General features: G+C 38.2%; 1 protein-coding gene across 4 annotated transcripts in view; it reads left to right on the forward strand.

Moving 5' to 3' along the window:
* C7H12orf50 (chromosome 7 C12orf50 homolog) overlaps window positions 1–22384 on the forward strand; it is a 46249-nt gene extending 23865 nt beyond the window's left edge. For 3 of the 4 annotated variants that reach the window (XM_054718812.1, XM_028148650.2, XM_054718813.1), the window contains exons 5-14: window positions 2460–2618; window positions 3853–3930; window positions 4013–4126; window positions 6463–6573; window positions 9357–9452; window positions 11024–11140; window positions 12567–12671; window positions 12902–13105; window positions 14085–14177; window positions 22203–22384. In XM_054718812.1, coding sequence (XP_054574787.1) covers window positions 2460–2618; window positions 3853–3930; window positions 4013–4126; window positions 6463–6573; window positions 9357–9452; window positions 11024–11140; window positions 12567–12671; window positions 12902–13105; window positions 14085–14177; window positions 22203–22228 — 1103 coding nt within the window. In that variant the 3' untranslated portion in view covers window positions 22229–22384. The remainder of the gene's footprint in view (window positions 1–2459; window positions 2619–3852; window positions 3931–4012; window positions 4127–6462; window positions 6574–9356; window positions 9453–11023; window positions 11141–12566; window positions 12672–12901; window positions 13106–14084; window positions 14178–22202) is intronic. The other variant, XM_028148651.2, reaches the window with a different exon arrangement.
* Window positions 22385–23375: the final 991 nt, after the last annotated feature.

Genomic DNA, 23375 nt, shown 5'->3' on the forward strand with positions numbered 1-23375 from the left:
GTTGTTCGGTTGTTGCACAGTTCAGTCTATTTACATATTAGGGTTCTAGATAGATAGGTAGATAGATAGATAGATAGATAGATAGATAGATATAGATAGATAGCTAAAAAGTTTTAAAACCATGTTTTTCCTTTAGAGCTTCTTACTAGTGCTCTTTTCATTGATGTCATGAGACTTTCCCTTAAGAGTGATATCTTCTTGACAATAGGGTGATGAAAGCCTGGGGTGTGGGGGAGGCAGGTTAGAAGAGGTCAATGGGAGAAAAAAAGGGGACATATGTAATGCTTTCAACAATAAATATATTTTTTAAAAGAGTGATATGTTCTGCTCTAGCCAGTTTGGCTCAGTGGATAGAGCATCAGCCTGCGGACTGAAAGGTCCTGGGTTTGATTCCGGTCAAGTGCCTATGCCTGGGTTGCGGACTTGATCCCCAGTAGGGAGTGTGCAGGTGGCAGCCAATCAGTGATTCTCAGTCATCATTGATGTTTCTATCTCTCTATCCCTCTCCCTTCCTCTCTGAAATAAATAAGAATATATTTAAAAAAATAAAAAATAAAAGAATGATATGTTCTTTAACAATAGTCCAGAAATGAAAGAAGCAAATTTCTTTCAAGGAAAAAATTTAACTACTACCACACATTTGAAATCAGAACATTCCAACATTGACCTCAATAGCACTTACCTTGGGTATCTGATAAAAATGGCCCCCCACCAAATGGCTTCAGTAACTCAAGTTTATTATTTTGTAGGTCTATCGTTTAGAAATTTGATGCAGACTCTGTGGGTTAACATTAAGGTGTCTGCGGTGCTGCATTTCTCCGAGGAACTCTGACAGAAAATCTGTTTCTTTGCCTTTTCCCGTTTGTAGAGGTCTTCTCTATCATCTTGGTTCATGCCCCGCTTCCTCCATCTTCAAAGTCAGCAGTGGATAGTCAAGTCCAAGTCCCATTCACTCTGACCTAGCTTCCACTGTCACATCTCCCTTCCTGGCTCTCCTCCTCTGCATCTCTTCCACTTTAAAGACCTTTTGATCACCTTGGGCCCATCTAAATAATCCAGAATAATCTGCCAATTTTAAAGTAGGCTGATTGGCTATCTTAATTCCATCTACAGCCACAGTTATAGACATCTTTTTTGGGAGGTGGGGGGGAGGAATTATTTTGCCTACCACACTATGATTTTTTTCCTGGTAGAAATGTGTGTAAGCCCTAACTGGTTTGGCTCAGTGGATAGAGTATTAGCCTGCGGACTGAAAGGTCCCAGGTTCGATTCCGGTCAAGGGCATGTACCTTGGTTGCGGGCACATCCCCAGTAGGGCGTGTGCAGGAGACAGCTGATCGATGTTTCTCTCTCATCGATGTTTCTAACTCTCTATCCTGCTCCCTTCCTCTCTGTAAAAAATCAATAAAATATATTTAAAAGAAAAGAAATGCGTGTAAGTCAAGGTAATAGAGAAAACCCTATGGGTTTGTGGTAGTTTGATTAATCACTGAAGGAGGATTTCTCTTTGGGGCAATGTAAACTTTGGCATCAGTGAAGGGTATGCCTTCATGTTGTAAAGTGGAGAAAGGCTTTTGTGAACTCAGGCTCGTTCTCAAATTTATTTTCCCCAAACTTAAGGGGAAAATAAATGTGGAAATTGAGTCTCTGAAATAGGATTGGTTGTTTTCAAATTATTGAGATGGCATATCCACTAAAAGCCTTCTCATGACCCAGGACCCCAGTTAGATGATCATTGATTTGGAGCAGTGGTTTCCACACTTGGCTGCCTTTATAATTTACCTGAGGTATTGAAACAATAGTATCAGGTTTCCCAGCTTAGTTCAGACCTTCTGAACCAGAAGTTTAGAAAGCAGAAACCCAAAAGATGCTTAGAAAATTTTCTGTAGTTGACTCTGATAATTAGCCAGATTAGATAAATATTGGTGTGGAAAACAAAGGAAGTTGATTTAGTAATGATAAAAAGTACATGTATTCACTAACCACTTCTATTAATTGCTGGTTAGTTGTGAAGGTCACAGAACATTTAAATATGACCTAGAGCTTTGGCCAGTCTAACTCCTGTGTACCCAATAGAGAAATCTGAAGGTATCATTTTTCCACACTTCCAAGTAAGACACATAAACTCTGCCAGCATAAGCTATGCCTTAAGTGAGCTTGACTTTGTTAATTTGTCATAATGTGATTAGTTAAGTTATAGTCTCATCCTGCAGATCTTATGTAAGAATACAGTAATGCTTGTGATCACTTTTAACTTATACCAAAAGTGTGTGATATACCAAGTTATGGTTAAATTACTATCTAATATCTATGAATTAATATATTTTCCACACCATCTAGGCTGTTGATTTTCTATAAATTCGTTTAATATCCTTTTCATAAATATACAGTTAATCAGAAGAACAATGGTTGATCATTATATATTTTGATAAGACTGAAATGTTGCATTTTCTCTGTAGATATTACACTACAAAAAGATACTCAGGAAGGAACTCCACCCCTGACGCAGAGTCAGGAGCCCCTGAAACCTCAGGAGAATATATCACGACCCATTCACCATCCTTTAGTTTTAAAAACCAACTTTGAGGAAGAAGAGGAGGAAGGAAATGAGCAGAATGGTTAGTAAACTTTTTCTCAGATTTATAATGCACATTCAAAAAACCTCATATTTTCCACATATTATTTTTCCTTCTAGAGTTTTATAGTGTAATATATAAGGCATATTTTGATGAGAAAATAGCTTTAAATTTAATAAGTATATTAAATTCATTATGTCCTAATTTGTTCTATGTCTACACATGCTTATTATTTGGATTGGAAGGTTTTTGTTGTATGATGGGTGGGAGACAGTTTCCCTGTTTAAGTATGTACAGTTGCTTGTAGGGATATTAATCACTTACTTTAAGAGTTTTCACTGCTCATTTGATTAATAAACCCTTTTTATTTTTTTTAAATATATTTTTATTGATTTCAGAGAGGAAGGGAGAGGGAGAGAGAGATAGAAACATCAGTGATGAGAGAGAATCATTGATTGGCTGCCTCCTGCACGCCCTGCTCTGGAGATCAAGCCCGCAACCTGGGCATGTGTCCTGACTGGAAATCGAACCGTGACTTCCTGGTTCATGGGTCAATGCTCAACCACTGAGCCACGCCGGCCAGGCTCACTTATTTTACTTATATGTAACTTAGCATTGATATGCCTATGTCTATCTATTTATCGCATTACATCTATCTGTCTCACATTTAATCCTTAACATTATAGAGATCCATAGAACAGTTTATAATTTATAAAGCCCTATCTTTTGCATTATCCCAAGTAATCCTCGCAAAGATATACTAGTAAACAAGGTTAGAACTCAGTTCCTTTTCATCCTAATCTCTCCTACTCCTCCCATATTATCACAGCACTGGGCTGCCAATATATATGTACAAACAAGATAAACATGCTGAAAAATAGGACAGTATCCCACTGTCTTTGCTTGGAATGTGTCTTTCTGTGAGCTACAGGCCACCCCAGTGTATATTCTGTTTTTGTCGGCTGTAGCTCCATGTTTCCCTTACGCACATCTTCCTCTAAACAAACAGATATGATCTCAGCATGTGAATCTGTAGCTCCAGCTTAAGACACATAATGTATAATTAGCCATTTCTTTTCTCTTGGCTGATTCTAATATGTGAAAATATAGAAATTAGAAATATTTGCCAGTATACAAATCATTGATTTACAAAATTAAAATAGCAAAATAATAACCTATCCATGAGAACAATGTTTGGGATTTTTCATTTTGGTTAATAAGTTTTCATATTATTTGGCTTTGGGACAATTTAATTTAAAAAATATATATCTTATAGATGCTTCAAGTTTATGGACAAAGACTCCTGAAGAAATTGAAGAAAAAAGAGCAATAAAGGAGATGTGTTATAAATCTGGTAAGCAATCAAACATTTGTGGATTTTTCTAGTACTTGATGTGACAAATATACTAACCTTTACTTTTCTTATGGGAGATTAGGTGAATACTACAGGGTTCATACGCCTCCAGATATTTCATCATCGAAAAGCACAGCCTCTACACCAGAAAAAGAGTTAGAAAAGCCTTTGGAAAATGGCAGTGAATTACAAGAAGGTAAGAAATTAAATGGCAGCATTTCAAGGTAATGCTTTAGAGATACTTGGTATGATAGGCTGTGAATTATTTAGTAAGATATACTATAGAGTTAAGTGATAAATAGTACATCAAAATTGACAGTGCTAAGGAAGTTATTTTATTGTGTGACCTAAATTTAATATAAATAGCTGCTATTAATATAATTAAGCTTTCCCAGGAGAGCACAAAATGAAGACTTCATGAATACATGGTGACACTATATACTAGTAAACACTTTATAGTATTTCTGTAAATAGTTTGCTTTTATCACTTTATTTCCCTATAAAAATAAATCTCCATGTCAAAAAGGAAGTTTGTGAATAGAAAGGGCAACCTAGCCCTAAAGAAGATCCATACAATGACATTAGTGACAGAACAAGGGCACATTTGTTCATTGAATGAGTGCCTTCTGTGTATCAGACAATTACAGGGGTGATTTCGGCAGATAACTCCAAGGCTGTGACTTTCATGGATCTTATACTTTGGTGAATCTGATTTTGCTGTTGGTGAACATGTTTCCTTTGGCAACATAAGAACATTGTTTTCTGGGTACAAAACCAAGAACTCAGAGAAAATCCATAGATGCCATATGTTTATATAATTTTCTTGCCACTAGGATGAGCTAAAAAACAAGTTTTGCAGCAGTAGGAGAGATTTGAATCCCTTCCTTTCCTAAAAAAATAAAACGAAAAATTTAAAAAGTTGGGAAAGTCTCCCAGGATCAAGATGAGTATAGAATAAAGATTAAAGTGCCTGTCTTGGCCCTAGCCGGTTTGGCTCAGTGGATAGAGCCTGGTCCTGTGGACCAAAGTATTCCAAGTTCCTTTCTGGTCAAGGGCACTATCTCGGTTGCAGGTTCCTCCCTGGCCAGGGCCCTGGTCAGGGGCATGCAGGACGCAACCAATCGATGTGTTTCTGTCACATCGGTATTTCTCTCCATCTTTCCCTATCTCTTCCACTCTCTCTAAAAATCAATGGAAAAATATCCTCAGGTGAGGATTAAAAAATAATGAATGAATGAATGAATAATTAAATAAATGAAAATAAAGTGTCTGTCTTGCAAACCATTTAAACACATGGCGCTAGGTGGCAGCAACACACCATCAGATGGCAGAACAATCAGCAAGAGCTAGTTGAGGTAGAAGTCATCTCCTGAAGAACAGGATTGCTCACATCACAGATGACCCAGACAAAAAGAATCCCTAAAATCCCCCAAACAATAACAAAACAAAAATAAAGAAACCAAGCTAGCAAGGCATATTAAAAATGGTAGATAATAAAGACAATTATATGCACTTTGGCTTTATATTATGTTTTGAGAAGCTTTTTATGCCCTTCCCGGTAGCTCAGTGTGCAGGTTCCAGACATGCCAAGATTGCAGGTTCCATCTCCTGTCAAGACACATTCAAGAAGCAACCAGTGATGCACAAAATAAGTGGAACAACAAAGCAATGTTTCTCTCTCTCTCTCTCTCTAAATCAATCAATAAAAAAAAGAAACAAAAAACTTTTTATCTTAAAATAATTTCAGTTAATTCATGAACACTCTTTACCCAGATTTCCCCAAATGTTAACATTTTACACATGTGATTTTCTCTTTCTTTTTGTAAATATACACCTTGCTATTATTATTTTTGAATTGTTAGTAAGTTTCATACATGATGCTCGTACATATATCTTACATAACTGAAGTATAAATATCAAATTCAGGAAAAATTTCCTGAATTGTTCCATCAATATCTTTTATAGCAAAATGAAGATTTTTTCCCCTGGTTTAGAATCCAATCATGTGTTTCGTTAGATTGTCATATTTCTTTTATTCTGCTTTTAATAGTTTATTTTAGAAGAAAATTGGACATGTATAAGAGAAATGGTGAGAATTGTTTATCATAGTATAATTAGTATTTTTGTCAATAGTAGAGTAATACTTTTTACTCAATTTGTTCATAATGAATAGATATAAACAAATATAACAAAAATCATTATATAAGAAACATTAGTCTAACTACATTATACACACATGATAACATTAAATAGTCTAACTACATTATACACACATGATAATGTTAGATTGCTTAAATTTTTTATAAATTGTCATTATTAATTATCCACCTAGGAAAATAAATTTGCTTGACACTTTCCTGATAATTATAAAACGTGCTTAAAATTCATGTAATTTATTGTTCATCATGTCATTATATAAGCAATACTTGCATTAATTTTTAGGTTTGTTACTATCATTATGAATTCTATCATAAACTTATCTAAGCACCCAATGATTCCTGGGGTAATAATTTTTATTTTTTTAATTTCAAGGGGATGGTCTTACAGTTCCAACAAAATTTAGCCTAATTGAAAGGCACGGTGAGGTCAAAGTATCATTGGATAGGAAACCGAGGACTGACATTGTTGCTTTTGAAAATGGAGGTGAGTTATTTTATTACTGGTTGATCCTCAATATATCTTTATATAATAAATGAGTCTGAATTTTCTCTTATAATTAATTTTGTTTCCTCAAAATCATTTGCCATGTTTATTGTTGGCGTTTGGTAAGCTCTTTAAGGCCAGGAACTGCACATAATCAGTTGCCCCAGGTGAATCCCTGTAGTAGGATATCTGGCAATTGATGTGCTCTCTGTAAATATTTGTAAAATAATTGCCTTTATTATGTTTAGACAATTAAATGAGTGGGTGAATGGAGACATGTTTATAAAATTTACATGTGACTGGAAGTTAATATGCTGGAACAATGAGCCAAGTTTAACAAGGTAAACTCAAACTGGGATCAACAAGGTCTTGCATTTTAGCTCAAAATTGATTAAAGACCTAAAAATATACATTACATAGAAGAAAACATAGGTAGTAAGCTTATGGACCTTAGTCAGAGAAGATTTTATGAATTTGACCACAAAGGCAAGGGAAGTAAAGGCAAAAAATAAATGAATAGGATTACATCAAACTAAAAAGCTTTTGCACAGCAAAAGAAGCAGCCAACAAAACAAAAGGACAGCCAACCAAATGGAAGAAGACATTTGCAAACAACAGCTCCAACAAGGAGTTAATATCCAAAATATATAAAGAACTTATACTACTTAACACCAAACATTCTATCCAATTAAAAAATGGGCAGAGGACCTGAACAGATACTTCTCCCAAGAAGAGATGCATACCCATGTCCAAGAGAGATATGAAAAGATGCTCAACTTCACTAGCTATTAGACAAATGCAAATCAAACTACAATGAGATACCACCTTACACCTCTTAGAATGGCTATTATCAATAAGACAAGTGATAGCAAGTGTTAGGTTGTGGACGAAAAGGAAACCTCATTCCCACATTCACTGCTGCCAGTAATGTATACTGGTACAGCCCAGCCACTATGGAAAACAGTATGGTGGTTCCTCAAAATATTAAGAATAGAGTTACCATATGACCCCACAACCCATCTTCTGATTATCTGCCTGAAAAATTTCAAAACATTTATTCGCAGAGATATATGCACCCCTATGTTCATTGCAGTGTTATTCACAGTGGCCAAGACATGGAAACAACCATCTAGTCCTTCACTAGATGATTGGATAAAGCAAATGTGGTACATATATACAATGGAATACTAGTTAGCCATAATAAAAGATTAAGTACTGCCATTTGCAACAACATGGATGGATATTGAGAATATCATGCTAAACAAAACAAGCCAGACAGAAAAAATTAAGAAGAATCATGTGATTCCACTTACATCTGTGATGTAAAATTGAAAGCAACAAATGAACAAACAAGAAAAAACAAACAAAAACTCATAGACACAGAGAATGGTAGGGTGGTTACCAGAGGGAAGAAGCGGGGGTGGATGTAATCGGTAAAAGGGGTCAAGTAAATGGTCAGAGAAGATGATTTAACTTTGAGAGGTGGGCACACAATGCAATATACAGATGATGTATCATAGAATTGTACACTTGACATCTGCATAATCTTATTAATCAATGTCACCCCAGGGAATTTAATTCTAAAAATGCCTCATCTAGAACAATAAAAGCATAATATGCTAATTAGATCAGACAGTTGAATGATCTTCCGGACATCATTCTGGATGAAGCCACCATGGCGGGGGCCGAGGCAGAGGTGACCAGGCAGGCAGATGAGCAGTTAGGGGTGATCAGGCAGGCAGGCAGGCGAGTGGTTAGGGGCAATGAGGCAGACAGGCAGAGTGGTTAGGGGTGATCAGGCCAGCAGGCAGGTGATCGGTTAGGAGCCGGCGGTCCCAGATTGTGAGAGCAATGTCCGACTGCCCAGAGGAGTCCTGGATTGTGAGAGGGTGCAGGCTGGGCTGAGGGAACCCCCTGCCCCAATGCACGAATTTCATGCACCAGACCTCTAGTTAAAGATAAGGAAAAAAAGATCAAGATATTAATGGTAGGTTTTCTTCAATTTGGAAAAGACCTGACATGATACAGATTGTAAGGGAATAATAAATGTTTGTTGCCCACAAGATTTCAAAATGATTCAGTAACATGTGTCATCTAGCAAATAGCTAAGGTAAACCTCACATTGAATTATTAGGTGTAGTATAGGAAGATAAGTATATGTGATAAGTCATTTAAAGTACTCAGACAAGTGTCTGACATATAAAAGAAGGCTCCATAAATGTCGAATATTATTATACTAGTTTCATTGATTTCTGTACAGGGCAGCTCACATTGGGTATTACCTTTTAAAAAGGTCACTTGAAACACTTATTGTATATTGAGAAAGGGTGACTTGTGTGGTGAAGCACCTGAAAATTAAGTAATATTTAGTGCAACTGTGGATATTTATCCTGAAAAATAGAAGATTTTTAAGGGAAAAAACACACATCTGCATTCATATATCTGATGATATATGGAAGATAAATTATATTTACTCTATCTCTAAAGGGTGAAAAAAAGAGGAAGTAAAGATTGTTTTTGTTAAAGGCAAATTAATTGTGTTGACTATGTAAATTTTCTTGCAATTATCAGTATGTAAGTGTTCATACTATGTATTCATATACACATATATTTATATATACTAATCTAAACATATGATATATAGTGAGATGGGGATGGTATCATTGAGAATGTATAAAAAGAAGTGGATAAAGAGATATTATAGAAGTGATAATCCTGTATTGAAAGGTAGTTTTGTAAAGCTTTCTGCTATCATTGCCACTAACAGTAAGGTACTGTCATAGGAGGTGATTGCTACATTCCACAGAGGATCATATTTCTCGGAGTAGATGAAAAGAAAGAGAAAGAAATCACCATGTCGAAATGTTCAAATACTAAAGGTAATAAACCATTTATTATTTTAATCAATTTTAATTTGAATAGATGCGTTAAACATAAAGCTTAATTTTTGTGGAAACCAATATATAATAGGCAAAGTAATAAATAAAACTTGTTACTAAATACACTAAATAGGGGTCAAGAGCCCTAAGATTTCAGTCCAGGCTCTGTGCCTAATTGTTTGAACATGGCACTTTAGCTGATTAAGCTGAAAAATTAGCCTGTAGGGCTACATAATTTCTAGGAGTCTTGCTAGCTCTAATTGGTTCTCTTAAATGGTAGTACTAAGTCATTTTTAGTTTCTTTTTCCAACTTCAAGCACTCAGTATGACTGAATTTCCTAGAAAGCTTTGTTTCTGACCACTGTGAAGAGTTTTAATCTCATGATGACTTCCATGACTTCCCCATTTAATAATTATTACTAACTATAGTCTGTAGATAATCAAGATATAAGATAATAAAATACACCCTCAATGTTTTATGATGCCCTTACCATGCTTAGAATCTCCCAACTGGTACCTCTCTGTGGGGCAGCTCTCCCAGTCACATTACATATTCTCCATCTAAATATTAAACAACCTCATCTACTGTTTTTTTCCACTAATAAATGTTCTCAAAATAGGAAAAGGCACTTGTAATCAAATTCAAGGATTGTTAATGGAAAATATATGTAAATCTCTCTTCCTTTCTCAGAGATGAAAAAAATTTTGCCTAATCCATACAAAAAAACAAAACACGCTTCTGAAAAAATACACTCATTACAGTAGCTATTACCCATATATGGCTGTTTATAAGTTAATTAAAATGAGCCCTGGCCGGTGGTGCACAGTAGTTAAGAGAGTGGGCCCCGAGCACTGAAGGGTCATGGGTTTGCTATCTGGTCCTACTGTGTTGTAGGTCCCATCCCTGGCCAGGGCATGTGCAGGAGGCAACCAATCAATGTGTCTGAAATATATATATATATTAAATTTTTTTTCTCTCTCTCTCCCCACTCCCTCCCTCCCTTCCACTCTCTCTAAAAATAAATGGAAAAATATCCTTGGGTGAGGATTAACAGCAGCAACAAAAATTAAATAAAACAAAAAAAAAACCCAGCTCTTCAGTTGCACTAGCCATAGTCCAAGTGTTCAATATCCACAAGAGACTAGTGATTTGGACTATTTTCATCACAGAGGAGAGCTCTATTGGGTAGTCCTGCTCCAAAGCATAGAACAAATGAAAGTTGTCACATTAAAAATATTTTTGGAATCTCAATTTAAATTGGCACATTTTATGTCAAATTGATCATCTTTTGATTCTTTTGCATGGAGTTATTAAAAATACTGCCGCAAATGTGTAATTTACATATTGAAAATAATGGCTGTATTACTGGATTTTTAATGTTTTCTTAGTGACAAATTTGGGGCACTCTAGGCAGTGATTATTAATTTCAATAATGCATTCTAAATATTAGCATACATATGTATATTTTTAAAAGTAGTATGCCCATCATATAATGTTTGAAAAGTGAAATACCAACCGAGACACTTCTTTTACTAATACTGACATTTTATTTTTTAATTTGCTTTAAAAGATAACAAGGAAAGTCCTCATCCAAAGCGTTCCCTAGCTACCCGACTAGCACCTACAACGCATGTATTAAATGCTACTGAGAATATCAGTTTGAAGTGCAGAGAGGACCCCTCTTCAAGTGAGAGCTCTCTTTTTGGCCTTAGATATATTTGTCTTACCATGGATTTGTTTTGCTTACTTGAAATAGAATCTTAAAAAAGAAATTTAGAAAGGAGGGTTTAAAAATTATTCAGGATTAAGAATTAAAGACAACATTTTTTTACTGGCTTTGGCAATGAATTGTGATGTAGGTCCTAGTAAATAATATACTTTCCCACTATTTTAAGTATTAAAATTAATAGTATACTATCTTCTCAGAATATTTATTAGCGTTGCACTTTTAATGTAACCCATAGTGGAATACAATGATAGGTTTTTATTATGTTTTGGGTTATTTTTCTTGATTTGGTTTCTCCTTGCCGTTCAGTACTCTAAGCTACTTTTTGTGATAGAATTAAGGCTCATGAATCGTCCTTTCTGTTTTCTTCCATCCTTTCTCCTTTCCCTTTTTTCATTTATTGAACCCACATGTTATTCTTAAACCCCAGATAGGCACTCAGGGAACTATGATTGTTTACCCTCAAGAAGCTCAGTTTAGTGGTATTTGCTAAAAATATGGTTTCCAAAACCTAGGAGCAGGAGCTTGAGAATAAGGGTGGAGCATGATATTTGCACAGGAGACGGAGAATCAGTTTCATTGAAGGTCTACTGCTTAAGCTGAGGTTTGGAGCAAAAGCAAAAACATTTATCCGTCCACTATAGAGAGCTAACGCAATCTACACAGTGCATTTGATCTGTGCATTGCTTACTTGTGACTATTCAGGATCCCTCTACAGAGAAGTAACAAAGAATGTTCTTCTCTACTAAATTATTTTAAGAGTCTGGAGAAATATACCTTAAAAATTTCCAGAAAATTAAGCATGCATATAAAATGTTTGATGAAAAATTATGCAAGTAAGAAGGGAATAATTTAGTAATATTAACACTTATAAATTCTGATTACTTGGTCTGTTTTACCAAACTATCTATACACAAAACTTCTTAAGATCTTAAAAGGATAAGGTGAAATTCTCTAAAAGTATTTTACACTAATCCAACTTCCTCAGAAGTCATAGTTTTGATAAAAAATGTATAAAAAGTTTTATGTTCAAAATAACAATTCTGAAACTACTTGTAATAACATTGTAATGAGATAGACACATAATTATGTTTGGAATGCAATTTTATGTTCTTTAAAAAGAATCCACACATTCCTTTGAAGACAAGCATTTTTCTCTGAGGAATGCTAATTATTGAACATTTTTCTCATGTATTTTCAAGATAGATTTTTTTGGGGGTACTTAAAAATAAATCACCCTTTGTTCTGGAAAGCAAAGTATTAGGATGGTGAATTCATTTTTTCTCTTGCTTGACATGTGAATGCACAGATATGTAATTATCACCTACAGTAATGTTCAGATGAAAGCCTCTTTTAAAAAACTGTAAAAATTTGTATCTCCCCTAAGTGAATGATGTCCAGCCGGTGAGGAAGCCTCATTTTAAAGGCGTGAAAAAAAGAAAATGGGTTTATGATGAACCAAAGAACTTTCCTGGCCAAGGAGTGCGGAGAGGTAGAGTGTCTCTATATTTGATATTTCTAAATTGTAATTTGAAAATATATTAAATATCAAACAATATTTTATACCTGAAAATCAAATTACTGCTATGAAATATGTTATTTTAGGTGTCAACCCAACTCCAATAAACTTAGTTCTTTTAGCTTGCATTGTCTTCCATTGTTATTAATGGGTATGAAACCAGCTCGTTTTCCCCCTCACTCTTTCCCCCCTTCCTTTTACAGCACTACAGACCCCAAATCCAAAAAATAAAACTAGTTACCATCGCAGTAATAAAGACAGAAATGCTGAGAATGCATCCTATATCCACGTTCAGAGGGATGCTGTCAGGACTGTCTCTTTAAATGCACCTCCCTGCAGCAGGCCCACACATGGCTTCTACAATAAAGTCAACGCTAACAAGGAACCCAAACTCAATCTCTGTCCAGGTGAGGCTTTTTATTTACTGGTCTGTGGTTTGCTTTCCCATGGAATTTCCTGATGGTCCAATGAATCTTTGCTGCTACCTACTCCCCTTTTCCTTTTCCAGGCCATCACCACCATCTGAGAAAACCAGTGAAAGGGTTTCTTCCACATGCGGGAGTGCACGTGATTTAAAGGCTATGGAAAAAAATATGTTGGTGCAGATGACTTGGCATTGAAGCTTGCTAGCGATTTGTCTCAGAGCACTGCACTGTTCCCCCGGATAGCTTTATTTCACCCTTGAGGACTGTTTTCAGATGCTTGACATTTCCTTGTTGCACTAACTGCATTGCTCAAGGATCATTTCAGGCCCACGCCTTGGCTTTTCTTTAGACCTTCATGATTACTTTCTGAAAGGGTTAGTTTGAGGGTTAACTGCAATATTTTTGACAAGCTCTTGTCTCTCCCACCATGCACAGATTGCTTCTAAATCATTTCATCACGACATAGGCAAAATCACTGTATATGTCAGGAAGTACAAGGCCACAAGGGAGGAGGGAAGAAATCTCTTTTTCTTCCTGTCTCAGACAAATTTTGCTTTTTCAAAGTTGGATTTAACTTTTATCAACCTAAGAAAAGGCCACTCAATTCCCTATAACTGCATGCTTATATTTTCCTATGTTCACAGCCTGATCAGTGGAGTTCTGAACGTTGTGTACTTTGTGAAACATGAAATTACATACTATTTTCTCCTCTAGCTTAGTCTCAAGGGAGACAGTGTTATTTGAGGACCTGGACAGCCAATTAAGAAAATGTGTACCCATGTTCATTGATAACTTAAATAGTCTTAATAAGCTCATTTTGTCCCTGATCCCTTAGCTTTGCAATGGTAACATGAATTAGAGAATAATTATATTCCTGAGATGTTTACAAATTTGAAACACTCCTAGAATATGATTTTAAAGTTATACAATATTTAACTCCAATCTTCTTTTTTTCTCTCAGATAAATATATGTCAACACCATATAATGGTTCAGCCTGGCGAAAAAGAATTCCTTTTTCAAAAGCATATTCAAAAACTCAGAAGATATATACAGGTAAATTTTTACTAATTTTAATGCACTATACAATTCTAAAAATGAATGACAAGTTTTTAAGCTCAAGGAACATATTTTAGAAAATTTAGAACAATTTCCTGATATATGTGAACATAATTACCTGGAGTTTCATAGATATTTTTCTACTAGCAATTTAATTTTGCTGTGTTTTACTGTGTTATATTTTGCCTACTTTTATGTGTTATCAAAAATCTTTTGACATATTTCTCTCCTTAGCTACAAACATAGCAGCTGCAGGATTATATAATACTAGAGGCCCGGTGCATGAAAATTCGTGCACTGGGCGGGAGGGGGGCGGGTCCCCTCAGCCCAACCTGCCCCCTCTCACAGTCCGGGAGCCTTCAGGGGATGTCCTACTGATGGCTAAGGCCTGCTCTCCATGAAAAGTGGGCCTAAGCTGCAGTCTGGCCTCCCTCTGCGGGAGGCACCTGGGCTGATCAGGGAAAGGCACCCCCCCCCCCCATCACCCTGCTGCTGCAGCCACTGCCAGTCACCTCAGCCACCAAGGTGTTTTCATCAACACGGACTCCAGTCCCTTCACCATGAAAAAATGATGAACTTTCTTTAGGCATTTTCAAGATGTCTCTTTCATAGGATATGACATTTCTTTCTTTCTTTCTTTTTTTTATCCTCACCTGAGGGTATTTTTCCATTGATTTTTAGAGAGCATGGAAGAGAGAGGGAAAGACAGAGAGAAACATCAATGTGAGAGGGACACTTCAATTGGTTGCCTCCCACATGAGCCCTGACCTAGGCCCCGGCCAGGGAGGAGCCTGCAACCTAGGTACAAGTCCTTGACCAGAATTGAACCTGGACCCTGCGGTCTGCAGGCCGAGGCTCTAGCCACTGAGCCAAACCAGCTAGGGCAGGATATGACATTTCTTAGCCCCTCCAGCAGCAGAACTTAGTTTTTCCTCCAGGAGTGAGGTGGAAAACCATAGATCACCTTCTTGGATTCTTATTACCCAAGTTACCAAGAACACTGAGAGTGACGTACAGGGAGCTTAGCCAATGAGTGGTCAGAAAAGGTGTTTCCTCTGCAGCTCATGTGCAGAGGTGGGACTGCCGGTGTGCGCGGCTGGCAGGCCCTGTTCTCTCCAGGCCTGTGCCATCCGTGGCTTGCTTCACCGTGCACACAGTCCCCTCCCGCCCACCTCTTTGCGCAGCCTCTTCCTGAGCAGTTGTGACGTTATGGCATCCCAGACAATTTGCATATTACCTCTCTCTCTCTCTCTCTCTTTCTATATATATATATATATATATATCTTTATAAATATATATATATACCTTTTTATATATATATATATACCTCTCTCTATATATATCTTTATAAATATATATATATATACCTTTTTATATATATATATACACCTCTATATATATATATATACATATATATATATATATATATATATATATATATATATGTTAAGATGAATTCTTTGTTGTACCACAAAGCAAATATATAAAACCATATTTTTGACACAAAGTATTAAAGCCCTACTCTTTACTATAGACAAGTATTGGCTGGTGGAGACTTATGGGGCCCCTAAGATACAGTTTCCAGGTCAGGAGGTTCATAATGACTGTGGTCTCCCTTTTGTTGTGTTCTTTTCTCTTGGAAGGGGTGGCATCCCGGGAATCTCCCAGGGTAGAGGCTTATAGACCCAACCTCAGATAGGTTTTTTGCTAAAAATCTTGGTGTCTTCTCCTGGCTTATTCTGGGGCTGGCTCAGTAGGTTTGGAAAACAACACAAGGTAAAATGGTTTCAGTTTACTTTTCAGAAAATTGAACATTTCAGAAAAAGTTCTAGATAGGGAATTCCTAGATCAGTAGCCTAGAATGTTGAGAATCAGTAGCCTAGAGCTTTTCAGAATCAATAGCCTAGGGCTTTCCAGAATGAACTAGAACTGTGGTCGGCAAACTGCGGCTCATGAGCCACATGCGGCTCTTTGGCCCCTTGAGTGTGGCTCTTCCACAAAATACCACAGCCTGGTTGAGTCTATTTTGAAGAAGTGGTGTTGGAAGAAGTTTAAGTTTAAAAAATTTGGCTCTCAAAAGAAATTTCAATCGTTGTACTGTTGATATTTGGCTCTGTTGACTAATGAGTTTGCCGACCACTGAACTAGAACATATCCAGACTAGAAACTGTCCCCTTTCCAAAGTAAATAGCTAGGATCTTCTAAAGCAGTATTTCTCTAAACTCCTTTGAGTGCAGCTATGACACAGTATGCAGACTTGCCTGTATATTTATGTACCGGAGTCAGTTGTTTTTCCTTTTTCCCATTTCTTCCCCAAACATATTGTATTGCAAGAAAATTCTGTTGCAGCACAATTTAATTGACTATATTTTCTCTTAATTTTGTGTCAGTTTTTTACATATGATGGCCCTTAACCTTTTGCACTCGGATGTCGAGTGTGATTCGACACGGTTAGCATTAGAATAAAGGAATCGAGAAAAAAGCAAGCGAGTGCAAAGGGTTAATTTTAGGGGGAAGGAAGTGAAAAGTCAGTGGAAATCCTGGATAAAACCACAGATTGTTAAGTCACACATTTTTCTCCCATGTTTTTCTTGTGGGTGGGAGTTATTTGGAGTATTAAGGGATGTACTTTTCACCCATGCACCTTGCCAGTAACTGCTCTTTTATTCCAGTAGCCTTCTCCCTCCCATGCCAGATAGTTAAACATGAATTGCAGAAGGATTCTGGAGGCGGGGAGGATGACTTTAGACCATGAAACATGCACCACCTATACACAGCAGAAGAAAGGGAATGTAATGGAATGTGAACTGACAAAACCACTTTTTCTTTCAACGCTGGAGAAGCAGCAGGAGACTAGATACAATGTGAAGCCACTCGCTTGTCCCCTTCTTCTTTTCTCCCACCACCTCAGCTATGCCAGGACCCAGGTGTAGAAAGACCAATGATAGAATTTCCCTTAAAGTTTATAAGAACCCGAGCATAAAGCGGATCTGCAGTATGCTTTCCAGATGCAACCTTAGTGGGGAAAGCTTTGAAGAGAATTTTTCAATGCCATCTGGTGGTGGGTTTGGGTGCAGGGCAAGCCATGTCTAACATGAAAGGGTTGGAGACAACTTCTTGAAATTTTCAAACTTCACGTCTGCTTAGGAGAGCATCCCCTATTCCTGTGAGTTTCAATAAGAGTGATTTTCTGGGAGAATGGACAAATGGGTCTACCCAAAGTCTCCTGGCTGGGACTGATAGCATCAGGAAGATACCTTTTTGATTAGGTCCTATTGGAGGGAGGACTCAGCTGGAATCTCAACAGATTGCTCTGCTATTATTCACCAATCAAACCCTTGTTACTTAAAGTATGATTTGAGGACTGCCAGCAATGACATCACCTAGAAACTTGTTAGAAATGTGGGATGTCCATCTCACACCTGGTGAATCAGAATCTGCATTTAACAAGATCCTCAGGATGCACTATCAAGATTGAGAAACCTTAGTCTGTGTGATTTGGGCCACCATTCACCAGCACAAGGTCCAAACCTTGTTAAGACATGAGATTTTTGAAATAGTATTTCTATCCCCAGTTGTCACAGAAAAGCAAACATTCTTCCCTGTCCCAACCCTAGAAATTAGTATAAGCAGCAGGAAGATGCGGGAGGGAGAAAAACCCTGAAAAAGAATTTCAAATCTGAATGTGATTGAAATATAAATGTGAATCAATTAATAAATCACTCAATTTGATGAATTTTTTGTGCAAAGTACCAATAAGTTTTACATCAGACAGAATGGGGACTTACTGGTATAGTCAAAAAATCAAAAGCAGTTGTAAAAAATAGTTTTCTTTTTCTTTCTTTCTTTCTTTCTTTCTTTCTTTCTTTCTTTCTTTCTTTCTTTCTTTCTTTCTTTCTTTTTCTTTAAATAAATCTTTATTGTTCAGATTATTACAGATGTTCCTCTTTTCCCCCTCCCCATAGCTCCCCTCCACTCGGTTCCCACCCCACCCTCTGCCCTTACCAACCGCCCACTGTCCTTATCCATAGATGTATGATTTTTGTCCAGTCTCTTCCCGCATCCCTCATCCCCCTTTCCCCCTGAGAATTGTCAGTCCATTCCCTTTCCATGCCCCTGATCCTATTATATTCACCAGTTTATTCTGTTCATCAGATTTTTTTATTCACTTGATTTTTAGATTCACTTGTTGATAGATATGTATTTGTTGTTCATAATTTTTATCTTTACCTTTTTCTTCTTCCTCTTCTTAAAGAATACCTTTCAGCATTTCATATAATACTGGTTTGGTGGCGATGAACTCCTTTAGCATTTTCTTGTCTGTGAAGCTCTTTATCTGCCCTTCAATTCTGAATGATAGCTTTGCTGGGTTGAGTAATCTTGTTTGTAGGTTCTTGCTATTCATCACTTTGAATATTTCTTGCCACTTCTGTCTGGCCTGCATAGTTTCTGTTGAGAAATCAGCTGATAATCTTATGGGTACTCCCTTGTAGGTAACTAACTGTTTTTCTCTTGCTGCTTTTAATATTCTCTCTCTGTCTTTTGCTCTTGGCATTTTAATTATGATGTGTCTTGGTGTAGTCCTCTTTGGATTCCTTTTGTTTGGGGTTCTCTGCACTTCCTGGACTTGTAAGTCTATTTCTTTCACCAGGTAGGGGAAGATTTCTGTCATTATTTCTTCAAATAGGTTTTCAATATCTTGCTCTCTCTCTTCTTCTGGCAACCCCATAATTCAGATGTTGGTATGCTTGAAGTTGTCCCAGAGGCTCCTTACATTATCTTCATATTTTTGGATTCTTTTTTCTTTTCTGGTTGGGTGTTTTTTGCTTCTTTGTGTTTCAAATCTTTGACTTGATTCTTGCGATCCTCTAGTCTGCTGTTGGATCACTGTGTGTTATTCTTTATTTCAGTCAGTGTATGTTTAATTTCTAGTTGGTCCTTTTTCATATCCTCGAGGATCTCACTAAATTTATTGGCGGTTTCTAGAAAATTCTTGAAAAACCTTAGAACCGTGGTTTTGAACTCTATATCCAGTAGTTTGCTTTCCTCTGTTTCTTTCATTTGTGACCTATTTCTTTGTCTCCACATTTTGGCTGCTTCCCTGTGTTGATAGAGTGACCTAGTGTAGTTGGTGTGCTATATGGCCCAGTGGCTCAGCCTCCCCAGTTACCTGAGGTGGACACTCTTGGTGCACTCCTTTGTGGGCTGTGTGCACAGTCTTGTTGTAGTTAAGCCTTGATTGTTGTTGGTATCACTGGGAGGAATTGACTTCCAGGCCAATTGGCTATGAGAATCAGCTGTGTCTATGATGGGAGAAATTCTGTGCTGGAGACACCCTTATGGGGCAAGACTTGCTTCAGTGGGGCTTTGGTGCTCACTGAGTCTGCCCCCGGAGTGTGTCCCTTATGGATCTGAGGATTTGTAATCTGGATGGTCCCACTCTGACCACTGGGTACACTGGCTCTTGGATCTCCAAGGAGGTGCAAATTTAGCCTCTGCCTGAGGCCACCCCACAGGAGCTACGGAGAGATCTGCAGATTCCTCTTCTTTGTTTTGGGTTTGGAGGTGCCCAGATGAGGCCCAGCTGTGAAGCAATGCAAGCTGCTATGGGGCCTTGGGCCTTCTTTTGGATGTTCTGGGTATCTCTGACTCAGCTGCAGTTTGTTAGGTAATTTTAGATTGCAAAGGGCCAGTCCATTTATATGCAAAAGCCTCTGCACACAGCTTGGGTGGGGCAGGGTCTCAGGTAATCAACAAGCCAGAGCAAACAGCTATGACTGATCCTCAGCCTTGCCTTAAGAGGCCCCTGTGTCTCAGTGTCCCGTGGTAATCTCTGCAAGCACCTCTGAGAGAAAGCCGCCCTCGAGTTCTGCCTGATTCCAGACAGTCCAGTTTCTCCCCGTATGAGTCTGGGTCCCCAGAGTCTTGCCCAGAACTGGAGTTCAGAGCAGTTGGGAGCTTGTGTCTCCCTCCCAATTGAGAAAGACAACCACGTCCTCAGTTGCCAGCCCTTTCCTAGCGTGCATGCCTCTGTACCTCCATACTTCTGCACCTCCTCTGAGTCTCAGTGTGCTTTTCTCTTTCCTTCTAGTTGTAGAATTTTCACTCAGCCAGCCTTCCTATGGTTCTGGATGATGTCCGTTTTGTCTTTTAGTTGTAGTTTTGAAGTGGTTATGTGAGGCAGCAATTTCAGGTGTTTACCTATGCTGCCATCTTGGTTTCCACAAAGTTAGTTTTCTTATTTACCCAAGCTTTTGTCTGGGGAAGTTGTGAACCCTAAATTCTTATGTGTTCCAGTTGTTTTCATCACCATAATAAGAGATAGGAAGATTAGCTTGTGTTTCCTCCCCTGCACCTCCTGCTAGGGCACAGAGGAGTGATTTCAGCATTTCCCAGTGGGCAGATGGACTGTTGGAAACAGGAAGCAGAACACACCAGCTACCACTTGTCTATTCTTCTAAAAAATATCTGTGTGTCAAGGCCACAGAAATATAAATGGGCAAGAGGAGCCTTTTGGGGAAAATGTCATTGGCTGCTATGAAGATAATGCAATAGGAGAGGAAAATGTGTGTTAGGAATTGAGGAAAGTTGCTGAAGGCATTCAGAGATGTCTTTCTCACTGCTAACTTTCCTTGAGGCCACATGTCCTTTTTGATAGAGACATAGTTGGTGTGGCTGGAGGTACTGACTTCGTAGGATGGAACATTCATCCTGCTCATTCTGGCTGCTCCATGGTGCAGCCTTAACCTATATAATAAAAGCCTAATATGCTAAGTGTCCGATTGACCGGTCAGCCTTTCAACCAATCAAAGCATAATCTTATCTAATAAAAGAGTAATATGCAAATTGACCATCACTCCAACACACAAGATAGCTGCCCCATGTGGACACAATATGGCCGCCACAAGATGGCCAGCAGGGGAGGGCAGTTGGGAGGGACCAGGCCTGCAAGAGAGGGCAGTTGGGAGCGATAAAGCCTGCAGAGGAGGGAAGTTAGGGGTGACCAGGCCAGCAGAGGAGGGAAATGGGGGGTGACCGGGCCTGCAGGGAAGGGCAGTAGGGGGGGACCCAGGCCTGCATGGGAGAACAGTTGTGGGGGGGACCAGGCCTGCAGGGCAAGGCAGTTAGGGGTGACCAGGCTTTGAGGGGAGGGAAGTTAGGGGCAAACAGGCTGGCAGGAGAGCAGTTAGGCATCAATCAGGCTGGCAACAGAGTGGTTAGGGGGTGATCAGGCTGGCAGGCTGAAGCGGTTATGGGAAATCAGGAAGGCAGGCAGGTGAGCAGTTGGGAGCAAGCAGTCCTGGATTGTGAGAGGGATGTCCAACTGCCTGTTTAGGCCCAATCCTACTGGGATCAGGCCTAAACGGGCAGTCGAACATCTCTCGAGGGGTCCCAGATTAGAGAGGGTGCAGACTGGGCTGAGGGACACCCACCCCCCATGCATGAATTTCATGCACCGGGCCTCTAGTATGCTAATGATATGCTAAGGCCACTCAACCACTTGCTATGATGTGCACTGACCACCAGAGGGCAGACAGTTGACTGGTAGGTTAGCTTACTGCTGGGGTCCAGCTGATTGGGACTGAGTATGATGGGCCAGACATGCCCTGGAGCCCTCTTGTGGTCCCTCCCCGGCTGGCCAACCTCTTGCGTCCCTCCCAGGCCCCAATTGTACCCTCTCACAATCTGGGACCCCTTTGGGGATGTCAGAGAGCCAGTTTTGGCCCGATCCTGCAGGCCAGGCTGAGGGACCCCACTGGTGCATGAATTCCTGCACCAGGCCTCTACTATATAGTATTTTTCCATTCCTTCCCAGTCCTCCATCCAAATTCAAAACACTGTAAACTTCAGAAAGAAGTGGAATTAGTTTGAATGGCATTCAAACAATTTATGAATTAAAACAATAGCTTAGTTTTTATTTTGTGTTTACATTTATGGTAATTAGTAAAAGACATGCAAAATGTCCGTACTTTAAAGAATGCTGAAAAAAAAATAATTGAAATATTTTTTGTGTTTTACTAGAGCCAAGAAGAAATGGGAGCAAGTAAACCTGGAGGTTGAGAGAAGAGAAAAATGAAAAAGAGAAAAGTCCCAGACATCATTTGATTTATAATCAAAAATGAAAATTCAAAGAATGAGATATTCAAGTACTCCCTACTGTATACTGGGTAGCCAAAGATGATAAATGCAAATTCTGAAAATAAGATGCAGGAAGTACATTGTACTCTTTCACAACTGATAAAAATGCAAATTGCCAACAGCTGCCTGCGTATTTATATAGGTCTGGAACTCATTTGATGCATTGCCACAACATTTAATAAAATTTAAAAGTTTGACAATTAAAATCATTCTTTAATTGTAAACTAAGTTAGATTGAACAGATTGAGGAGTAAAATTGTGCCTTTGATGTCTGTTTTGTAATGTTCTTTATGGGAGAAACCTCACATTTTCTTTCTTTACCTAGATTTTAAGCTTGGCCTTCAGCTATAATAACAGATATAAAGTGTAAACAAATTCAATGAAGTCCCAGGGTAACAATTTGGTGATGAGTATGTTAGAGGAATTCCAATAGAAATACACTTTGATGTGCTATAGAAAGAGACGGATTGTTTATCATGCAGGGCAGTTGCTGAACAATGTCTTTTAATTGGCAACTACAAAATCTATCTGCTATGTGCTACATTTAATGCTGAAAAATAAACATTTTTCTTACTATGAAAACAAAAATTATATGATCATATTGGAGAAAAGGACTTGATAAAGGGGAAAAAAATGAATTAATAACCTGGTGTCCCAAAAGTTTTTGTGAGGTATTTGAGACTTTTATAACTCCAGGAGTACAAATTTGAGAGATATCATTTGAAAACATATTTCCATTTCTTTTGTGCTTGTTTAGAATTGTGTATCTTTAATAATTTTTATGTAATTTAAAATTTTTCATCTGCAGAGTGACTGAAATAAAAAATTTGTTCTTCACAAAATAAACTGATGAACAAAATAGATCCAGAGACGTAGAAGCATGGAACAGACTGTAGAATCTTAGAGAGAAGGTGGGGGTGGGTGAGTGGGTGGGAAGAGATGAACCAAAGAACTTGTATGCATATATGCATAACCCATGGACACTGACAATAGGGTGGTGGTGTAGGCTTGGGGGAGGGGGTCTAGAAGGGGTGAATAGGAGGGAAAATGGGATGT

Source organism: Eptesicus fuscus, chromosome 7 (genome assembly GCF_027574615.1).
Source record: "Eptesicus fuscus isolate TK198812 chromosome 7, DD_ASM_mEF_20220401, whole genome shotgun sequence".
In the NCBI taxonomy this organism is placed as follows: domain Eukaryota; kingdom Metazoa; phylum Chordata; class Mammalia; order Chiroptera; family Vespertilionidae; genus Eptesicus; species Eptesicus fuscus.